The sequence below is a fragment of the Colletotrichum fructicola genome, assembly GCF_000319635.2.
Source record: "Colletotrichum fructicola Nara gc5 chromosome Unknown KSG_Nara_v1_contig11, whole genome shotgun sequence".
Classification (NCBI taxonomy): Eukaryota; Fungi; Ascomycota; class Sordariomycetes; order Glomerellales; family Glomerellaceae; genus Colletotrichum; species Colletotrichum fructicola.
The window spans coordinates 1080658-1101434 of record NW_027094061.1 but is presented as its reverse complement, the minus strand read 5'-3'; the positions used below and the strand labels follow the sequence as shown (position 1 = coordinate 1101434).

The 20777-nt window shown below is 51.0% G+C and overlaps 6 protein-coding genes across 6 annotated transcripts; 3 read left to right on the top strand and 3 right to left on the bottom strand.

The window, feature by feature from the left end:
• Window positions 1-1480: 1480 nt before the first annotated feature.
• On the bottom strand, window positions 1481-2964 carry CGGC5_v016852 (uncharacterized protein; the record flags this gene model as incomplete). The annotated part of the gene is made up of 3 exons (XM_066153611.1): window positions 1481-2662; window positions 2708-2808; window positions 2883-2964. The coding sequence occupies 3 exons, from the start codon at window positions 2962-2964 to the stop codon at window positions 1481-1483; spliced, it is 1365 nt and encodes a 454-aa protein (XP_066006989.1).
• Window positions 2965-5700: 2736 nt separating this feature from the next.
• Window positions 5701-6003, top strand: CGGC5_v016851 (uncharacterized protein; the record flags this gene model as incomplete). The annotated part of the gene is made up of 1 exon (XM_032028235.1): window positions 5701-6003. One exon carries the CDS (start codon window positions 5701-5703, stop codon window positions 6001-6003), a length of 303 nt encoding a protein of 100 aa, XP_031875470.1.
• A 43-nt stretch (window positions 6004-6046) lies between these two features.
• On the bottom strand, window positions 6047-6717 carry CGGC5_v016850 (uncharacterized protein; the record flags this gene model as incomplete). Its single annotated transcript, XM_066153610.1, has 2 exons — window positions 6047-6537; window positions 6588-6717. 2 exons carry the CDS (start codon window positions 6715-6717, stop codon window positions 6047-6049), a joined length of 621 nt encoding a protein of 206 aa, XP_066006850.1.
• Window positions 6718-7680: 963 nt separating this feature from the next.
• On the top strand, window positions 7681-10729 carry NPHP3-1 (Nephrocystin-3; the record flags this gene model as incomplete). Its single annotated transcript, XM_066153609.1, has 3 exons — window positions 7681-8627; window positions 8691-9397; window positions 9444-10729. 3 exons carry the CDS (start codon window positions 7681-7683, stop codon window positions 10727-10729), a joined length of 2940 nt encoding a protein of 979 aa, XP_066007015.1.
• A 725-nt stretch (window positions 10730-11454) lies between these two features.
• Window positions 11455-16356, top strand: GIP-1 (Copia protein; the record flags this gene model as incomplete). The annotated part of the gene is made up of 1 exon (XM_032028237.2): window positions 11455-16356. One exon carries the CDS (start codon window positions 11455-11457, stop codon window positions 16354-16356), a length of 4902 nt encoding a protein of 1633 aa, XP_031875469.2.
• Window positions 16357-17546: 1190 nt separating this feature from the next.
• CGGC5_v016847 (Retrovirus-related Pol polyprotein from transposon TNT) lies at window positions 17547-20495 on the bottom strand (the record flags this gene model as incomplete). The annotated part of the gene is made up of 1 exon (XM_066153608.1): window positions 17547-20495. One exon carries the CDS (start codon window positions 20493-20495, stop codon window positions 17547-17549), a length of 2949 nt encoding a protein of 982 aa, XP_066006994.1.
• Between the last annotated feature and the right edge of the window lie 282 nt (window positions 20496-20777).

Here is a 20777-nt window from a genome sequence, read left to right as displayed (position 1 = left end):
GGAAAAGGGCACGTGAGCTCACGGCAAAAAGGCGCATGCTCAGACCTTCGCCATCGAAAAAAAGTAGTCCCAGGAGCAGGTTCGGGAAGATGGCTCCAAGTACTTGACGTATATGCTCCTCCTGCCAATGTGTCGACAGTCACGCTTTCGCTCAAGAACGGTAGGCATCCATCGCCGGATTGCATTGGACGTGCAGGCGGCAAGGTCCAAGTTCCAGATACAAAACTGGTCTCTTTCGCATCACTCAACTTGCCTAGCTCGTAACGAGAGCGTCTAACCCCCCGATGCAGCTCTTGCAAAGTGATTGTAGGCCGAGCGTGTCGATGGGGCAGTACGCGGGTGCATTCGAGGATCTATCATCCCCTATTGTGTAGGGCAGTATTGCCCTGAGACAAATCGTAAAAGCCTCATGCCGTTGTGTCCGCCTTGGACAAAGACAACGCCCCCGATGCTGCAACAGCACCACCGACGAGCTGAATGCCGCTGTACACGGCTGCAACACCATAACCACCAGCTCCGGCGCTCTGGAGCACAGCAAACATGCCGGAAGCTGCGACGTTGCCAATGGCGCTATGAACGCCCACGGCAGCGAACCCTGTACCTACACTGTCGTTCGCTAAAAACCGGCGGCGAAGGCATGAAAGGACGTCACAAAATAACGCCTTCGACCCCAAAACCCGCCGCTGTCAAGACAGGGGCGGCGACAACGACCAAGCAAACGTCAACGGCGCCGCGCGCCGCCGCGATGCCAGGGCTGGCCTCGCAGGCCTGATATGTCTGCGCGGTGGTTTCCAGAGTGAGCTGCTTCGTTTTGCAGGCCAGAGTCACCAATCTGTCTGGAACCTCAGCCTCGGACAAAGCGCCTTGCGCTGCTGCCAGGCCGGCGACAGCAGCTCGAAGCTGGTGAACCAAGGCGACGACTGCCAGGGAGCTAGAGTCGAGATTGAAAGCGGAGCAGTGAGCATTCCCCAACTGTCGTCCATCACGTGAGCAAACACGGGCTTAAATGGTCTTGTTGTCGATCTCGCCACATGGATACGAGGGCCGAAGACGGGGTGGGTGCGCAGCGTAAGCTAAGCTACGAATACGGTGCTCCATCGCCTTGGGCTGTGTGCCTGCGAAGAACACCCGAAGTCACTTGGAACGTAAAGCTTCATACTGTATCCGTTTCGCATGTTGTGGACAGTCAGTAACCCGCGGCCCACAAATTTTCAGTTGTGTGGGTTTTCGTCGCAGGGCAATAAGAAATCTTGCGAAGCACGGTTGGCGCCTTTCACGATGTGCGACCCATCATCCGTCAGGGTCCTTTCGCGGGCGTGCCTCTGCTCCGTCACCTTGCTTGCAACCAAGTAGCAGGCGAGCTTGGTCCTCCGGCAGGATAGTGGGCACGGGAGAGGGCTTACACACCATTTGTCAGACAATGGGAGTTCCCAATTTCAACGTTTTTTTTTTTGTACTTTATCCCGACTGCCTTGCCGACTCATGATTGAAGAGCTTCGCAAATCTTTCTCTTAATTTTTTTGACTTGACTCTCAATGATCTCTTCTATCTTCTTCGCCACACTGTCGTCAATGTTTTCGCAAATTTCCTCTTGGGCCGTGCGTTTCATGTCGTCCATCATGTCCCCAACCTCATCACCGACGTCAAGCAGCTGTTTCCCCAGCTCATCGTGTTTCCCACCTAGCTCGTCTACATCATGAGACAGACTGCCGACGGCGTCGTCAAAGTCGTCTTGACGCTCTGCCAATTGACAACAGGTTCCTTCCAGATCACCAAAGGCTTTTTGATGTGTCTTCTTCCAAGCTTGCAATTCCTCGACTTCCTTCTGTAGTTCCCTGACGGTCTTTCGTAACTGCTCAACAGTGTTCTGTAGTCCTTCGCTATATTCCCCTCGCACCCTGGGTTGTTGTTGTTGTTCCGTTGCATGCAAACTTGCAGCTTGGCTGTCGTCGTTTGCGCTGAAGAACAGGGTTCTCGCTAGTTTCTCGTGGCGGGGCGCGTCCGCCGCAGATTTCGCTGTGGTACGTAGGACGGTGGGTGAACGTTTCCTTTTCGTGGTTGAGCGTATGTCGCCGTCTTCCTCTCCACAGGACAGGACGCCCGGAAGGGGATCCTGCACATCAGCCCGCCGGTTGGTGTCTCCATACTTGGGCAGGTCGCAGTCGCCTCCAAGACCTGCCGCGGCGATGTCTGCGACGTCTGACCTGGTCCTCAGGGACTGACTTTCGGACATGCGTTCGCCGTATGGGGGCGGTGGAGCTCGGTATGGCGGAACATCGTCGAAGGGGAGAGTGCTACCGCTACCACAAGACGTAGGTGTTCCTGGAGCCGAAGGACTGTCGCGATCCCTCGTGGACCGAGGACCGCGATCATCACGGGGCGCATGCTCTTTGCCGCCGTCACCATGATATAGCCTGCTGGCATGGCTCATAGCATCATACGTTGCCCCTACGCGATTCGCCAAGTCTGGAGGCTGTCGGATAACCCCCTGGTACGCCCCAAAACATTCTCTTGGCAAGATGTTATGCCGGAGGTATAGAGAAAATAGGGAGGCGGCCGCGAGTGACTCCGCAGCTCCAAATGCCGGGTCTTCAGACACATTTTCGGTGGTGAAAGACCTCGGTACGATAAACTTCACACGCTGGCTGTCGTGAAGCCGGAACTTGAGGCGGGTGAGCATGCGCACTCCATTCAGTTGTCGACGGACATTTTCGAGAAATGGTGGTCGATTTGGAGAGTTGATGTCGGTTGTGTCATGATTTGATTTCTTCAGCGAATGGATCTGGTTGGCTGTGATCTGCAGGTAAACTGTGGTTTTGGTGGCGACACTGTCGGCAAGGCTGATGACGATATGAAAAAGGACCAGTCCTGGGTGTTGGTACCGAACGCGAAGATCAAATGGCTGAGAAATGAATTCCGGTGGTCGTCCTTCGTCTTCGCGCACGGCGATGACTCCAGTGGCATCAAAGTTCAAGTTTTGGCCGGGCGACCTAGGCAGGTTTTTGCAACTGCCCCTGGTCGACATTCTACCCTGCGTAGAGGACGTAGTCAACAAAAACGACGGCGGATTGCTACTTACCGTAGTAATGTCGTGCTTTCCAATCTTCAGAAGAACCTCCGTCGCATGAATACCGTGAACAAGACAGGCCCGGAATACCTCGAACCTACTCGCAGTGCCCTGACGGCTCTTGTACGAATAGTAGAATGCCGGGGACGACAGTGGCTAATCCGTGCGTGAAGCCGCGAAAGCTGCGCTTGGGACTGGGACCGTCGCAATTCCCGACCTACTCGCACAATAAGTCGCACCGGCATCAGGAGCGGGTCGGAAGTCCGGGGCAGGCCTGTCAGGTAAGAGACACGCGAAAGAGGTTGGCTGAACGGTAGGGAAGCCGCGACGCTGAGGTGCGCGCTGAGGGGGACGGCATCGAGGTGTGTACGTTGGAGAGCAGCGATGTCTAGGAAATTTGGAGGAGAGGGGAAGCTGGAATTAAAGAGGCTGCGGCGGCATGCTGTTCCGTAAATGGAGTAGCTGGGAACAAAGTAGCCGATTGGACGAATCCGTTGCAGCGGGTCTGCCCATTCGCACAGTGCTATCCAGGCTCGAGCTAAGCAATACTAATCAGCCCCACTCCAGATAATACACCTGTCCAAGCATCTGAAAGGTTAGCGTACTACTTGCGGGGCTTGGCTATATGGGAAGCCCCGCAAGAACCGCACTAACCTTCCAGATGCTTGGACAGGTGCAGATTCCTCTGACCCTGGTCAGCAAGGAACTTGGCTGGTGGTGTCCGTAATTTACGCAGTACACTAGGCTCAGTGTCTGATGCTCCGCGATTGGGCGTCGCCGGCTTCGAAAGTGAAGCCCGGTCGCAGGTGACCAATGAGAGCACGCAACGTAAGCGCTTAACCAGTTGGCTGAGGCGCTTGTAAGCAAGCCAAATATCGGTTACGCCGGCTTGGCCAGACTTGAAACGGGCACCATCCAGGGCATCGTCTGGAGTCGCAGCTTATTCAACTGATGGTGAACGCGAGCGTGCACTTACGATGTACACGGCACGTCGTCGAGCTTGCGCTCTTGGGTAGTACTCACAATTCCCAGTCTAGGCTATGTAAAGTACAGTTTGGTGCAAATGTGTCTTCCGCTTCATAACACTCACTGCGTAGTTTTGCAATCTCCACACAGTGCCAGAAAACAAGTTTTACGCACTATATACATCAGCACGCCAATCTCGCCACTTTGAAAGACTTGGGTCCCTCCAGGTGATTTGTTCATTAATAATCCCTGCCTCAAATGGATCATGACGTAGATAAGAGCGTCAAAGACCCTTAGGGAATAACGCAGTATCTTCTAGTGCAAAGCTTACAGTGGCTAACGAAAAGGGCTTCATCCTCAATTCAACACTCTTCCATGTTTCCGCACGGGCCCACCTGCTCTTGGCGCTTACACTGTGCGATCTCGTACGGCTTGACCTGTCTCCGATCTGATGCAGCTTATGGCTCCAAAGCGAAAGCCACTTCTTGATTATCATAGTCCTTGACATGGGTCATTATGCATGCACAAGTAGAAGCAGAATCCAGCTCTGATGTTATGACAGTTTTATCCTAGCTTATCCACCTAGTCATAGTCGCCCAACTACGACGTCGTATGTGCACCAGAGACATATTGGGATTATCTCGTCGCCAGTACTGTACCAGGCTTGTTGTCTCTGAAGCTGAATCTGTCGCTGGGATGATCCAGAAGCCGCGATTACGCATCCAGATCGAAATGTATCTGCTCTTGCATCACGAGATGGCGTTTCTCAACTCTGTGGCTTATTTTCCCAAATTTTATACATATGAATCCCACTGCAGTCCTTGATGGTATTGGCCTTCGACACAACTATCCTGCCTCTAGCCATCATTATGTCCCCGCCTTCTGATTCAATAGTTGACGATGGCCTCGAAAGCCAATACACCGCGCGGTCAACTCGAAGTCTCTCGTCGTTCGACTTTGACGAGACCGAAGCAACGGACAGTGACGACAGTTTGGGTCAACAGAGAAGAAAGCTACCACCGCACAAAACCTTCAGACCGGTCGACTCAGATGTGGTCGTGTCTGTAACCGAACGATCTCAACGCGATCTCGTCAAGCGATTTAACGAACTCAACATTGACTGGACGATGGTCGAGAGTCAACTGCAAGAATGGAGCCATTTGACTCGAGCCGGGAAGAAGCTGAGGATTGACGTATCCTTCAATTTTGTTGTCTCACGCCAAGAGACCACATCAGCTGGTCGTACCAAGCGCGGGCGCAGGTCCGTTACCGACCAGATGCTCTCCGATAGAGCCTTGCAGATCGACGCCGAAGAGTCAAGCACCAGTCTTGCGCCGGTTTGACCAAGCGTGTACAATCTCATGCGTTGCACAGGCCCGCCTTGTCGTGTTGGGCCGTACTGCTGGCGGGACAGAGCAACTCAGAAACATTATCGACTCAAAACGCATCATTTGCGAAGTCTCGTCAAGTACGCTGAAAATGAGGGTGTGTTAGAGACGCATGATGGCATGCCGGATTTTCTGCGAGATCAGCTATATGCAGAAGAAGAGAGCTACCGTCGCAGACGACGACGACGACTTGACTCGACAGGAAGCCAGCAGCATGTTGACGTGGACAACCCGGTCGGCTTGGCTGTCTTAGAGACTGCCGCTCTTCCGTCAGCTACGATGCCTGCTGTCAACCCACTCGGATGCTATCGCGACATTTTTGACATCCCGGGACTACGCGATGATGCCATGAAGTTGTATACCGAGTGGCAATGCTCCAAGATCCGTGATGAGGGCCTCAAGCTTGACTTTTGCAGGGCTTGCGACGTAGCTCTGGAAGATGGCCTCGACCTGAAGCTAATCCATCAAGGCGAAGATGCGGCATTCTTCGTTGAGAGAGGTGTGAGAAGAGGCATTGCCCTCTGGTTCATTCAAGATATCAAGAAGTGGGCGCAGCAACAGGCGAGTGAATCGAGTTGCTAAAGACGCTAGACTATTGAAAAATCCATCCATCCTACGACGGTTTTCATGGCTCCTCGATAACGTGTCCAGCATTGCGAAAGTGTCCCTCTGCGCTAGACTTTCGTCCACCAACCATGTCCACACACCATTCCAAAAACGCCCCAAAGTCTTGCTCGGGAAGATCCTCGTATTCCACCCAAACCCTCTTTATAAACACCTTGAGCTCTGCGAGAAACTCCTCGATCGGGTTGAAGTCGGGTGAGTACGGTGGAAGGTAGACAAGCTTCACTCCAGCTTCTACGCACATCTGCTCCAGCCTTTCCGAATGGTGGATGGACGCGTTATCCATCACCAGAACCGACTTCGGCTCGGGCCATTTGTCAAAATGGCATAGCGACTGCGCGATAAAATCCTCAAATAAAACGCGGTCGGTCGATCCTGGGTACACACGCGAGAGCATGACGCCGTCCTGGGCATACGCTGGTAGGATGTGACGTCGGCGCTCACGACCATACCATGACTTCTGCACAGGAGCCAGCCCCTTAGGCGACCAGCCTGTGCGTCGATGGCCGGCCCGCTTGTCACATCCAGACTCATCAATATACACGAGACGGTACGATCGGAAGTCAGAGGGTGTGGAGGTAGAAGTCGCGCAAGTCGTCGTTGCGCTGCTTGGCTACTCGGCGAATCGTCTTCTTCGTCCAGCCCGTTGACGCCAACGCCCTGCTTGTGCATTGTGTTGAGATGAGCACTTCAAACTCCTTCCAGATGAGGCTGGCCATCTCGTCCTGATACATTTGTGGTTTTTCGGTTAGTCGCGCAAGCAGTGCTTAGAGGATAGGGACCGTGATCGTTCGCGGCCTGCCGACGGCGTTGGACGGGGCTTTCGTTGTACCGAAGCATCGGCGGTTGGACCTGATGTGGCTGACGGAGCGGGTGCTGCAGCCGACGAAGCGGGCTGTCTGGGCATTTGTCAGTGATTTGCTGACGATCATATCGCGGATAAAAATGTGCTGAGAGACTGCAAGATTAGGCGCCATCACGGGATTGGGGATTTGTCGCTGATGCTGAGCGACTGGAAAGATCGGTGTTGCGATGGGAGCGATCGCTGAGAACGGGTCTGGAAGGCGGATTATGGACGGAGTTCTAGAACGTTCCACGATCTTGGAGCCGTTAGGAGCTCTTTTGTGGAGAATACAAGTGCTGTTCTGGCGTAATCGCAGGGATAGATTGAAGTGGAGTTTGTTGTGAATAGGAGGCATGCCGTTTGGGCCTGCAAAATCCAGATCTGTACCAACGGATGACGATTCGTAGTTTTGGGTGATCAACAACAACCCAGCCCTTCACAGCCTGCCGATTACTGCAATGGGCATTCTCATCGACCGAGCAATGGAGTGGAGTACATCATCGCGAGGGCGTCCAGAAGTGCATGCTGACAGTTGCGGGACTTGGCAGTTTCTTCCATCATGATTCGCCCGCGGCGCAGCACTCAGCCGCACAAGGCTGGCGGCAAGAGGGATTTCCCCTCTCGCAATTGATGACTTACCTGAGCGACGACATTGAACGTCAAGTCTCTATTTCCACAGATTCACACGACGGCCTAGTTTCATTCCTGCCGCTTCCGACGCTCCACGCGATTCATACTACCGCAGACTACTCTCGTCCGACCGATCCAAAAATCCAGGCCACCGACCGAAGATGACGCAGGAACGCAGCCGCGACGACTACAAGGTGGCATGGATCTGTCCGCTGGAGGTCGAGCAGATCGCAGCGATGGAGATGCTGGACGAGGAACATCCCGCACTTCCGAAGCCCCCAGCAGACCACAACGTGTACAGCCTTGGGAGCATCAACGGCCACAATATCGTTATCGCAGGTCTACACCAGCCTGGCAACTGCCCCGCGGCTACGGTTGTGGCGCAGATGAGGATGACGTTTCCCAACTTGCGCTTCGGTCTTTTGGTTGGCATTGGCGGTGGAGTCCCTGTTGAGACGGATGACGGGATGATACGGCTAGGTCATGTGGTTGTGAGCAAGCCTGCAGGTGGACACTCCGGCGCTCTACAGTACGATCATGGAAAAGCGAGAAACGGTTACTTTGAGCGGACAGGTGCCCTGGCACCACCACCGGCAGTTCTTCTCAGTGCTGCGCAGGCGCTAGCAGTTCAGCGGGCCAGGCTACGTGTTGATCCAGTGCATCAGAACGTCCTTCGAATCGACATAACAAGCCGTGGCCTTCGACGATTCCAGCATCCCGACGAGCGGACCGATCATCTCTTTCCACCCGACTACGTCCACCAACATCAAGGAGCATGCAGCACCAAGTGCGACCTATCGAAGCGTATACCTCGAACGAGGGATGACGACAACACGTTTGTTATTGTGCACAGGGGCAATATCGCATCTGGAGAGCTAGTGGTGAAGGATGCATCGCTAAGGGACACGCTAGCTCAGCAACACGGACTGTTGTGCTTTGAGATGGAGGCTGCTGGGGCGATCGCCGACTTTCCCTGCCTTGTCGTGCGCGGCATTTCGGACTACTGCGACTCGCACAAGAACGACATGTGGCACGGGTACGCGGCAGCTGTAGCAGCAGCGTATGCTCGCCAGCTGTTCTTCTACTTGCCGGTAGATGAGGTGCAGCGGTAAGAGAATCATCAGATAGGACATAAGTCTTGTCAGTCTTGGTAGCTAATACAACTAAGTAGATGCTCTGGTAATGCAATACAGACAGCCTCTCCTTCATTCATACTTCCCTTCAAGCTGCCAGGAGTCAACAGCGTGAACCACTTCGTGGCCAGACATGAAGAACTCGGTCGTCTCTACGAAGAACTGAAGTCGACGAAAGAGCGTCGGAGGGTTATTCTGCACGGCCTGGGTGGCATTGGGAAGACTCAGACGACAATCGCATTCGCAAAGAAGCATCGCGATGATTACTCGGCGGTTTTTTGGCTTGATGCGAGAGACACGACAGCGCTTAAGCTGAGCTACCAAAGCCTAGCCCAGCGAATTGCAACAGAGACCTCGTCCGTGACATATATCAAAAACGCCCTTTCTAATCGCGACCTCGATGAGACAGTCAGTGCAGTCAAGCGATGGTTAGATGAACCAAAGAACAATCGTTGGCTGATGATCTACGACAACTACGATGACGTCAAACTTCATACTCGTCGTACTCCTAGCGAGAACGGGACTGGTTCGCAAGTAGGGAATGAGAATAATGCTGGCGAGACAGGCTCAAAAGCGTACGACATTCGCCCTTTTTTCCCTAATACAGAACACGGCGCTATCCTCATTACAACACGCTCGTCATCTGTGAAGCTTGGACAGCGCGTCCAGCTCGGGAAGCTAGCCGACCTCGAGGACAGTCTGGCGATCCTGGCGTCTACATCTGGCCGCACTGATCTTAGCAAAGGTACATCTGGAAAGCCTTTTATATGTGATTAGCTAACGTCATGTAGATCCCGACGCCACAGTACTTGCAAAGAAGCTTGATGGCCTTCCACTCGCCCTCGCAACAGCTGGGGCTTACCTAGACCAAGTAGCAACCAGCTGCAGGGAGTATCTTGAGATGTATGAAAAAGCATGGTTACATCTCCAGGAAGAGAGTCCAGGATTGACGGAGTACGATCATACATTATACACCACGTGGGATATCTCACTCCGTCATATCCGGCTGCAAAACCAGAATGCCGCCGACCTGCTCCGACTTTGGGCGTACTTCGACAACCATGATGTATGGTACGAACTGCTGCGGGCAGGGGAGTCGGAGAAGCCGCTTTGGCTACACAAGATGATAGAGGACAGACTAAACTTTGACAAAGTAGTGAGAGTACTCTGTGACCATGGGTTGGTAGAACCGAACGTCGCTGTGAGTGAACCGGGGTCAGAATCGCAAGGATACAGCATGCATGGTTGTGTTCATGCATGGACGATCCATGTGCTCAATACCGAACGAAGTCAAGCGCTGGCATGGACTGCAATTCGATGTGTAGCCTCGCGCATCCCCAATCGAGAACAAGATAAATATTGGATAGTGCAGCGACGACTCTTGCAACATGCGGATCGATGCGTTAAGAGATTCGATACAGGTATCGATTTGGAAGACAATGCGTGGATATTCTACAACCTAGGCCTCCTCTACTCAGACCAGGGCCGACTCAAAGAGGCCGAGGCGATGTACGAACGGGCTCTTCAAGGCTACGAGAAGGCATGGGGGCCAGACCACACATCGACACTCGACTCAGTTCACTGTCTAGGCCTCCTCTACAAAGACCAGGGCCGACTCAAAGAGGCCGAGGCGATGTACGACCGGGCTCTTCAAGGCTACGAGAAGGCATGGGGGCTAGAACACACATCAACACTGTTGACGGTCAACAATCTAGGCAACCTCTACTCAGATCAGGGCCGACTCAAAGAGGCCGAGGCGATGTACGAACGGGCTCTTCAAGGCTACGAGAAGGCATTAGGATCACACGCCATGAAGACATATGTGCCTGCATTGAACACACTTGAGAATCTTGGTTCCTTGTCCAAACAGCTGGGCGATGCAGAGGCAGCCGTCACGTATTACCAACGGGCACAGAGCGGCCTTTTATCTGTGTTTGGATCTCACAACGAGCGGTATAGAAACGTATCTGGCAAAATCTACTCCTTGCAGTCCTCTTCGCAAGAGACGGATGTTTCGCTTAGCGAGGACGAGACGGATGAGTACTATAGTGCAGAAGAGCCGCAGGATGGGGGGTGAAAATCAGATGGAATAGATTCAAGACAAAATTGATGGGTGTCTCGTCAAGGTGAAAAGTCTTCAGGTTGGTGGAGAATGCTTTCTATTGTACAATATAACAGTCATAATAGCCAGCATCATGTGTGTCAGGCCCACATTGCATAACCGAGTCAAGCATCTCAACTATGCAATCCGGTACTGCTTCCTAACCCCAATATGGCCTATTTGCATCTGTTTCATGTAGTGTAGCACATCTCGATGGATCTGGCCAACTGGCCACTTATACTTATCATCATCAATCAATACACAGTTATGCCGTTACTCGCTGGTAGCCACGCTGTCTATCTGACAGTTATGAGCCCAGTTGATTTCTGGTAACTGGCTCTTGATCGCGAGATTCATTCAATCAATTCAAGAAGTACGCTAAAGGACAGGCACAGCGATCAGGATCGTTACAGCCCCATATCCTAGATGGCAGCAAAGTAAAGCCAGCAAAAGCGACGGCAAAGACTGTCCTAATCGTCCAGAGTCAACTGGGCGTAGAACACAAAAGTCCTCCATCTTTGAGGCATATTTCACGGACGGAAGCCGCAATATCAGGCGGAAAGACCGATCCAAGCGACGCCGAACGAGACCGGCCGACCCTGCAGAACAACTACAAGTAACTACTTGTTAAGAATCACTATCAGAGGATCTGGGAATTCCTTTGAAATCATCACTAGACTGGCTTAAGTGAAGCTATCACTATGGACACCTCTAAGACAACTCAGAGGTTAGAGAGCGATGCGGATTGGGTCAAATGGTATAATCTCTTCAGGATGACGGCAACCTTCCATGAGGTTTGGCCATATGTCAACCCTGATGGAACTGAGGTTCTAGTTGAGCCGAGGATCAGATTTCCAGATGTTGACGCTGAGAACTATGACAGACTGCTCAAGGTTGCGGCACTGGAGCATCAGGACGCAGCAAGGATTCATGAAAAGCATCGGAAGGGAGTCCTGGAGGTACTCAAATGGATCAACTCTTCAGTCAACCAGGTCTACCTCAACCAGACAACAAACCAGCAATCAGTCAGAGGCATCATAGTGGCTCTCAGAGAACAACTGAGCCCTGATAGTTACGCCAGACAACAGCAAGTCCTTCACAGATACAACATCCATCGCAGAACGATCAAGAGGACTCGTCTTACTGAATGGCTTATTGTCTACCAGGAGATTATGGAGGAGGCAGCCTCAGCAGGAGTCCCAGCGCTTGCAGACTCAACCACACAAGTGGCAGACTTCCTGAATACGGTCAAGGAGATCGCCCCAGAGTATTACACTGGAGCCTCATTCAACTTCTCAAGGATTGCTCAACCTATTCAGGCTCAAGCCACCCAGGCTCAGCCTGGCCAGGCCCAGGATGGGGTACAGCAACCACCACAGGTTCCATCTGGAGTCACACAAGCCCTGGAGTTCAAGAGATGGGTTCGAACCTTTCACCCAGACTGGCTTACTGCAAGCAAACCTCCAGTCAGTTCAACCAGCTTTGCAACCTGGCAAGGGGAAAATGAGGATAACAACTCCTCATCCTCACAGAACAACAGTTCAAAGAAGAAGGAGAAAAGGAAGCCAGATTGCCCAGCCTGTTTTGGACAGCAAAAACACTATATTGTTGACTGCTGGCATATGAATCCAGCTAAGAGACGTTCTCACTACGATCCAGAGAAGGATTCGAACAAGAAGGCTATTGAGGCAGGCAGGAAATTCCTTAAAGACCATCCCAGAATACAAGAGAGACTAGACAAAGTCCTCAAGGAGGGATCATCAGGATCATCCTCAACCAACTGGAGACAAAGGTCTAGGTCACAATCCAGAGAAAGGAGCAACAACACTTCATATGTTGGCCACTCAGATGATGCTTCTATTATGTCATCAGCAGATTCATCTTCAGACTCATCCTTCTGTACTGTGGATTCATCCCTCCCATCACCATCCAGCTTTACTTCAGGTTTCTGCCTTAAGGACAGTGTCATCATTGACTGTGGAACAGCCTTTCATGTCTGTAACGATATCACCAGGATGAAGGATCTTGATTACTCCTGGCAGAAGGCTATCCTCACAGGTGGAGGAGCAGTTCAGGCTGTCGCAAGAGGTACTATGGTAGTCCGCCCTAATATGGGGGGCAAGGGGAAGAAGGGGATTAGAGTCAGAGATGTGTGGTACACACCTGACTACCCTGTGACGCTCGTAGCCACAGAGCCACTCAGGAAGAAGGGTCTCTTCTTCACTTCCAAACACCCAGGGATGGAAAACTCTCAGGGAGAATTACTATTCAAGACCCCTCATCAGTATGGGCAATACCTTCTTGAGTATCATGCCCCACAGGCAACAGAGACTCCACCGCTATCCAAGCAAGTTACCTTTCAGCCTACAGGTCGGGATAAAGAAGAAACGTCCTTTTCAGGATTCAAGAAGTCCTCAGACCCTGTTGTATCTAAGGCTGGAGCCTGGCTGTGGCATGAACGACTTGGCCACCCAGGTGCAAAAGGGCTTGAGGAGCTGCTCAACCACTCAATGGGCATGAAAGTGACAGGCATCACTAAGGATGAATGCGCTGCTTGTTCAACTGCAAAGGCAATGAGGAGAGTTTCCAGAAGGCCTTCAGATCATAGGCCAACAGCTCCAGGCGACTACATTGTTATCGACTTCTTCACTATGAGCAACACATATAACGACGAAAAGTATGCTCTGATCATGGGAGATAGATGGTCCCACTTCAACTGGATCCGAACTCTTCGAACCCGGAAGGAAGGTCTTGATGCGATACAGAGGCTTGTGAACCTCCTTGAAAAGCAATACTTTATCACAGTTCGGGTTATCAGACTTGACTGGGAGACAGCACTCCGGAATGCCTTCGACCTATGGGCTGCTATGGAAGGTATCTTAGTTGAAAGATCAGCAGATTACACTGGCGCCCAGAACCCAGCAGAGAGGCTTGGAGGAATGCTCTTTATGATCGCAAGAGCCTTGAGATTTCAGTCAAGATTTCCAGAGTCTATGGCCCCGGAACTCATCAGAGCCGCTGTATATCTCTGCAACAGGATAGGACATAAGATCCTTGGATGGAAGACCCCTGAAGGAGTGATCAACGAATGGCTCAATCAACAGCCAGGCTCGACGCATCAAAGGTCAGAAAAGCCTCAACTTGGACATCTCAAGAGATATGGCTGCAGAGCCTATCCTCTCACCAAGGAATACAAGAGAGGCGAGCAAAAGTCGAACAAGACTTTGCCAAGAGCCTGTATTGGTTATCTCTGTGGCTATGACAGCACTACCATCTATAGGATCTGGGTGCCAGCCCTGAACAAGGTCCTCAGAACAAGAGACGTCTCCTTTGACGAATCATCTATGTATGACCCAAGGGTTGAGGATACAAGTCTTCTCCACCGTCAGGAACTACAGTTCAAGTTCGAAGAGCTTGAGATGAAGTTCCCAGATCCACAAGATGAAGACCTCCCTATGGACTCGGTCCTATGGGATGGGGATGAACTCCTCCATGAGGCATCCAAGCATATCTACCTCCTGCAGAGGAATGACCATACAGATGGACCTAGCAGTACGCTGACTCCAGATCAATCCCTAGAGCCAGAAGGCACTCAGCCTGGTCCATCTGAGGGGGTGGATGAACAGGAACAAGGACAATCGTCACCAGAATCAACTCCAGTCCTCACTCCACCTACCCCAGACTCTACAGGGCAGTCAGCTATCACACAGACAGCTGTCACAATTGAACCTGAGATTATTGTATCTCTATCGCCTTCTCCACAGCCTACCCCTCAAGGGCCAACATCAAGACGAGGTCGCCCTATAGGCAGTAGAAACGCAGATATCTACAACAGGGAAACACCAATTGGTCAGGTGAACCGCCAGCCTCCTAACGCCACCAGATCTTCAGGAAGGCGCCGAAACCAAAGAGGATCATCTGGTACATCCAACTTCACCCTGTCAACCGACACAAGCAAAGATAAGGACACTATGGACGCCTCTGCCTATGATCTTGGCATTATATACAGGAAGGATCTTCCTCCTGAGCCAACCACATATGCTGAAGCCAAACAACACCAATACTGGCCAAAGTGGCTAGCAGCAATGAACGTTGAGAACAAGATAGTGTGGAAAAAGGGCACCTTCGAAGCTATCAGACTTCAAGATGTGGACCAAGAGGAGCATAGGATCCTACCCCTCAGATGGGTGTTCACATACAAATTCGATAAGCATGGACGACTGCTTAAGTTCAAAGCAAGGATCTGCGTTAGAGGAGATCTCCAACCTATGAATGGAATGGAGACCTACGCCTCTACCCTTGCTGGAAGATCATTCAGAAGTCTTATGGCTGTTGTAGCAAGGTTTAACCTGGATACAATTCAGCTTGACGCTGTGAATGCTTTCACTAATGCTAATCTAGATGAGATTGTCTACGTATGGTTTCCACCAGGCTTCAACCGTTCAGGCTACTGCCTCATACTTCGCAAGGCTCTCTATGGGCTAAGAAGAAGTCCACTGCTATGGCAGAAGAGTCTCAAGACCACTCTTATGCTTTTAGGAGTCACACCTCTAGATGAGGATGACTGCATCTTCATCAGCAGACATCTAGTTATCTTCATCTTTGTGGACGACATTGCAATCGCTTATCGCTCTCGAGATAAAGCAGAAGCAAGGAAGCTTATTAATGGTCTCAAATCTAAGTATGAGATGAAAGAGATGGGAGAACTCAACATCTTCCTAGGCGTTCGAATCACTAGAGACCGAAGGCAAAAGAAACTTTGGCTATGCCTGGATAACTATATCACCAAGATCTGTGATGAATTCAAAGTTGATAGAGGGAGGAGAGGTCCTATGACACCTATAGGATCTGACAAGCTTGTCCCAAACCCAGGTCAAGCCTCACCCCAAGAGATTCATCACTATCAGCGCATATCTGGATCAATTAACTACGCTGCTATCATAGCAAGACCAGACGCCTGTTACACTTCATCCAGACTTTCAGAGTTCAGCACAAACCCTTCCCACCAGCATCAGCAAGCGGCCAACAGTTGTCTCAGCTATCTCTGGAACACCAGATACTTCGCTATTGAGTTCAACTGTGAAGGTAAAGGCACACTCTTCTGTGCCTCAGATGCTTCATTTGCAGATGATACAGTCACCAGAAAGAGTACTCAGGGATATGTGATGATGCTCTTTGGAGGTCCTATCGCCTGGAAGTCTTCTAAGCAGCGAAGAGTTGTCACATCTAGCACTGAAGCAGAGCTTGTGGCCCTCACTCAGGCTACGAAAGAATACCTAGCCACCATACGTCTAGTCAAGGAACTTCAACTTGAATTTGATGACGACTTCAAGATGCAATGCGACAATCAGCAGACTCTCAGATTGCTTACAGCTGAGAGACCTCAAGCAACAAGCAAACTTCGTCACATCAACATCAATAACCTATGGTTACGACAGGAACTTCGTACTGGTATCATTAAGTACGAGTGGGTTAAGACCAACGAGATGGTTGCAGATGGAACCACAAAAGCTTTGCCACCTCAGAAACACAGTTTATTCCTAGCTCAGCTTGGGATGACAGATGTTCAGAAGTACATCGAAACTGCAGATCCCACAGTATAAAAGGGTGTCACTCTCAGATCCATTCAACTGGAAAGTTAGAGACCTATCGCACTGTCTTCTTGAGGGGTTGTCAGCAGGCTGAAAACACCACTCACATCAACAGATTCAACATCACCAACTTCATGATCGTTTATACTGATTTCTATCTTTTGAGTACATGGAATACTGATAGTTGAAAAGCTCTCTATTCAGGGAACAGCCGCTCTTTTTATACTGATCTATTCTTCGATCACAGCAAAACGGGCATAACGGCCACTCTTTTAGTTATGTCGTATAACAGAGATTCATTCTATTTTAGAATTATCTCTGAGGGGGTGTGTCAGGCCTACATTGCATAACCGAGTCAAGCATCTCAACTATGCAATCCGGTACTGCTTCCTAACCTCAATATGGCCTATTTGCATCTGTTTCATGTAGTGTAGCACATCTCGATGGATCTGGCCAACTGGCCACTTATCCTTTACAACAAGATAGTCAATCAATCAATACACAGTTATGCCGTTACTCGCTGGTAGCCACGCTGTCTATCTGACAGATAACAGTTGTACGACCTAGGACAGGACATTTGTACTGCAGGATCACGGGAACAACAGGGACTCACTCGGAAACGGAAGAACTATGGCACAGGTCACGTGAAGATAAGATAAAGGATTAGATCCGTACGCCAAGGACACGGAGGCCGTGTGACAGAACCAAGGATGCCCTCGCTTATACGAAACTCATCGCTTACAGTCATTACTCAGTTAACTACATATTCAAGCCAGGATTACCTTACAAGGGATATACGCCAATCGTTTATATAGATCTACTGCAGGACCAGTGTCAGATAGACAGCGTGGCTACCAGCGAGTAACGGCATAACTGTGTATTGATTGATGATGACAAGTATAAGTGGCCAGTTGGCCAGATCCATCGAGATGTGCTACACTACATGAAACAGATGCAAATAGGCCATATTGGGGTTAGGTGTTAGACAAACGATGTTGATTTAATGCAATACCACTGAGGTCCATTGATCAAAAGGTGATTGTTCTGCTTGATTGAGGGATTTCCTCCTATACCGGTCCGAGCGGGGTTCTGTCTTGTATTTACCCATCATCATCGGTTCTTGCATATTATTCAATGCATTTCTAGCATCCCTTTATCCAGACACAGTCGTCAATCCAACACACCCCCCCAGTTGAAGCCGCTTAGGCCGAGACTGGTGCGTCGGCTGGATCCAGATCCAATTTCCCCATCTTACTCAAGAGTTCTCTTTCTTCCAGTCCTGGCAGTTTTCTTCTCTTGAGATGCGTAGAGATATCGGCCAAACCAATTTGTTCGACAAATCTTTCCAATGACGCATGGTGCATCGGTTTGGTGAGCCCATCCGCGATCATGTCCGTGGTAGGCTGATATTCCACCTTGATCCTATTCATTTGCGCCTCTTGTCTCAACCAATGATTGTGTATGTCTACGTGTCGAAGTTTGGTCTGCATTTTCGTGATGTCCTTGTTGACTAACTGTATCGTCTGGAGATTGTCACATTGGATTCGTATGCGTCCTTCGTCCAGTTGTACTCCAAGCTCTGCAAGTAGCCGGGAGATGAACATAGCCTCCTTGGCTGCCTGCGCAAGAGCGAGTAGCTCGGCCTCGGTCGTTGAAGTAGTGACAGTTGCTTGTTTGTTTGCTTTCCAACCGATGGTGCCGCCGAAAAGTCGCATGACGTATGCCTGAGAGCTCTTGCGGTCCTCCGTGTCGTCGGCGAATGAAGCATCGCTCGCCACGATGAACTCGTCGCCTCCGCCAAACCGTAAGGCCAGCGACGCTGTTTTCCTGAGGTAAAGAAGTACTCGATCGGCAGCCTTGTGATGTTCAGGTCCCGGGTTTGCATTAAACCTGGCAAGTTTTGACGCTGCGAAGGCCACGTCAGGTCTCGTAATAACAGCGGCGTACAGTATTGAGCCGATCTTCCGTTGATAGCGCCGGACAGACGCAACGACTGCCCGTGGCTCGTATGGACGTAGCTCTTCGCGTCTGATGGGAACATCGTGTCGCTGATCTATGTCTTCAGCAAGGTTAGCGATCTTGTCAATATAATCAGACTGAGAAAGCCAGATCAGGTTCTTCTTCCTATCCCGGAGAACTTCGATTCCGAGGAACCATTGCAGTGGTTTTCCTCCCGTCATTTCGTAACGTTTTCGTAGTTCTGTTGTGACTTTCTGAACTTCGTTTTCCTTCTGCTTTCTGTATGCCAGGACGATATCATCAACATAAAAGAAGATGATGATACTTCCTCTGGTCATGCAGCAGGGTTCGTGTGGCACGGACTCGAATCCGATCTCTTTCAGGGTAGCCGTGAGGTCTCTCTGCCACAGAAGGGGCGACTCTCTTAAGCCATACAGTGCCTTCTGGAGCATCAGGATAATTCCCGGTTTCCTATAGCCTGGTGGCATCCGCATGAAAACGTTTGTGTCCAATCTTGCGTTCACAAACGCATTGACGGCATCGTATTGGATGAGCTCGAGATCGAAGCGTGCAGCAATCGCCATCAGCGTGCGGAAGGATCGTCCAGCTAGTGTCGCGGCGTATGTCTCCTCATTGACGGGCTTGGCCTGTTGGTCTCCTCTGACGACAAGACGAGCCTTCCCCTTCTGAAACCGTCCATGCTTGTCAAACTTATATACGTAAACCCACATGCAGTCTAGGACTTGACAGTCCTTTGCCCGGGAGTCCTGTCGATTGATCTCGATCCAGGATCTCATCTCGGAATGGCTGCGCAAGTGTTCCTGCTCCGCCGCCTCAAAGATCGTTCCCATAGGATGTTGCCTGAGTTCTGCGTGGCTCCGTGGTAATGGGGGCATTTGCCTTCGATGTAAACTGTCGGGTGTTTTGAGGAGTCGCTGGAGCTTAGCCTTGTCAATCTTCTTGCCATCCATCAAGCCGACTAGTGTGGCTTGACGTCCAGCAGAGAAGGCTGCTTTCCATACTTCGAAGACGTCTTTGTTGTTGTCGCATCTGCGAGTCTCAACTCTTGATCGACTTACATCATCCCGAATCGCCATGACTAGAAGTGCCGTCGGTGGAAGAGACACAGGGGACAGGTACGGACGACTTTGGGCATCAGAATTCTTGGCTTGGTCATCGGTGCCGGCTTCTGCCTGGTCTTCCGAGCCGCCTTCTGGTTTCCCCTGATCGACTTCCACGTCCCCGGATGTTCCAGAGCCTTCGTCGGTACCAGCTGGTTGATCAGACTCAGCCTCCAACTGTTCAGCTCCCGCATCTCTTTCCTCTTCTTGGGGAGCGGCGTCTTCCCGACTGAGCCAGGTTGCGACGCTCTCGTCCTCTCCTTGAAGGCCATCCCATGTTTCGGGTATAACGGCACCGCTCAGGTCGTCTTCCGTCGTAGCGTTTCGGTCTGTCTCTGGCTCTTCTACCTGCTTGAGTAAATCAATTAGCTCTTGCTGCCCAATGTGAAGGATATCATCTCTTAGTTGGTTGATATTTCCGTTGAAAAGTTCATCTTCGTTGAAGATGACATCTCTTGTCGCAATGATCCGTCCTGTCTGTGGATTCCAGATGCGATATATATTCGTTGACTGGTATCCAACGAGAAATCCAATCCATGCTTTAGGGTTCAACTTTTGTTTCTTCCTTTGTTGCAGCTGAGCTTCTGAGGTCATGGCGTATGCTTTGCACCCATAGACGCGTAGGTGTGCCTGATGTGGTTTTCGATCTTGAACCACGATTCCGTCTCTGTGTGCGAGAGCTGTATGGAATCGGTCGTACGGTGTTCGCCAGCTGTACATGTACTTTGGCGTTCGGTTGTACAAGTACACCGCTGCGCGATATATCTCAACCCATAAATGTTCGGGAAGTCGTGCTCCTATTCTCATGGCCCGCGCTTTCATCTTAACTGCTCTACCTGATGCCTCAGCTCCACCGTTTTGGGCCTGGGTGTTGGGTGCTGATGATTCGACCTTGATGTGGTGCGAGTGGAGGAACGAGGAAGCGACAATTCCTTCTCTCAGAATCTCGTTATCGCATTCCACGGCCTTTGGTTTGACTTGGAACTGCCGTTGAAGAATGCCGAACAGATTCTCGAGCACTATATCGATTGTGCTCAGGCTTCTTTCTACCAGGTAATAATCCCAAATCATTCCAGACCAGCGGTCTGTTATCAACATCACGCTTTTCCTCCCCATTGGATCTCTGGGTAGGTCATGAAAGTCGATTGCCAATCTTTCGCCGGGTCCTTGTCCTGTATTTCGTGGCTGGCGATGCACTTGACGTTTGATCTTGGATAACGCGCATCCGTCACACTCGACGGTAGTAGGTCCCTTGATTCGTACTCCGTTTGAGGTGTTGACGAGGCGTTCTAGAGATTGCGGACCGGGGTGTCCGAGGCGAAGATGCCATCGTAATGCGTCTGCTTTCACAGC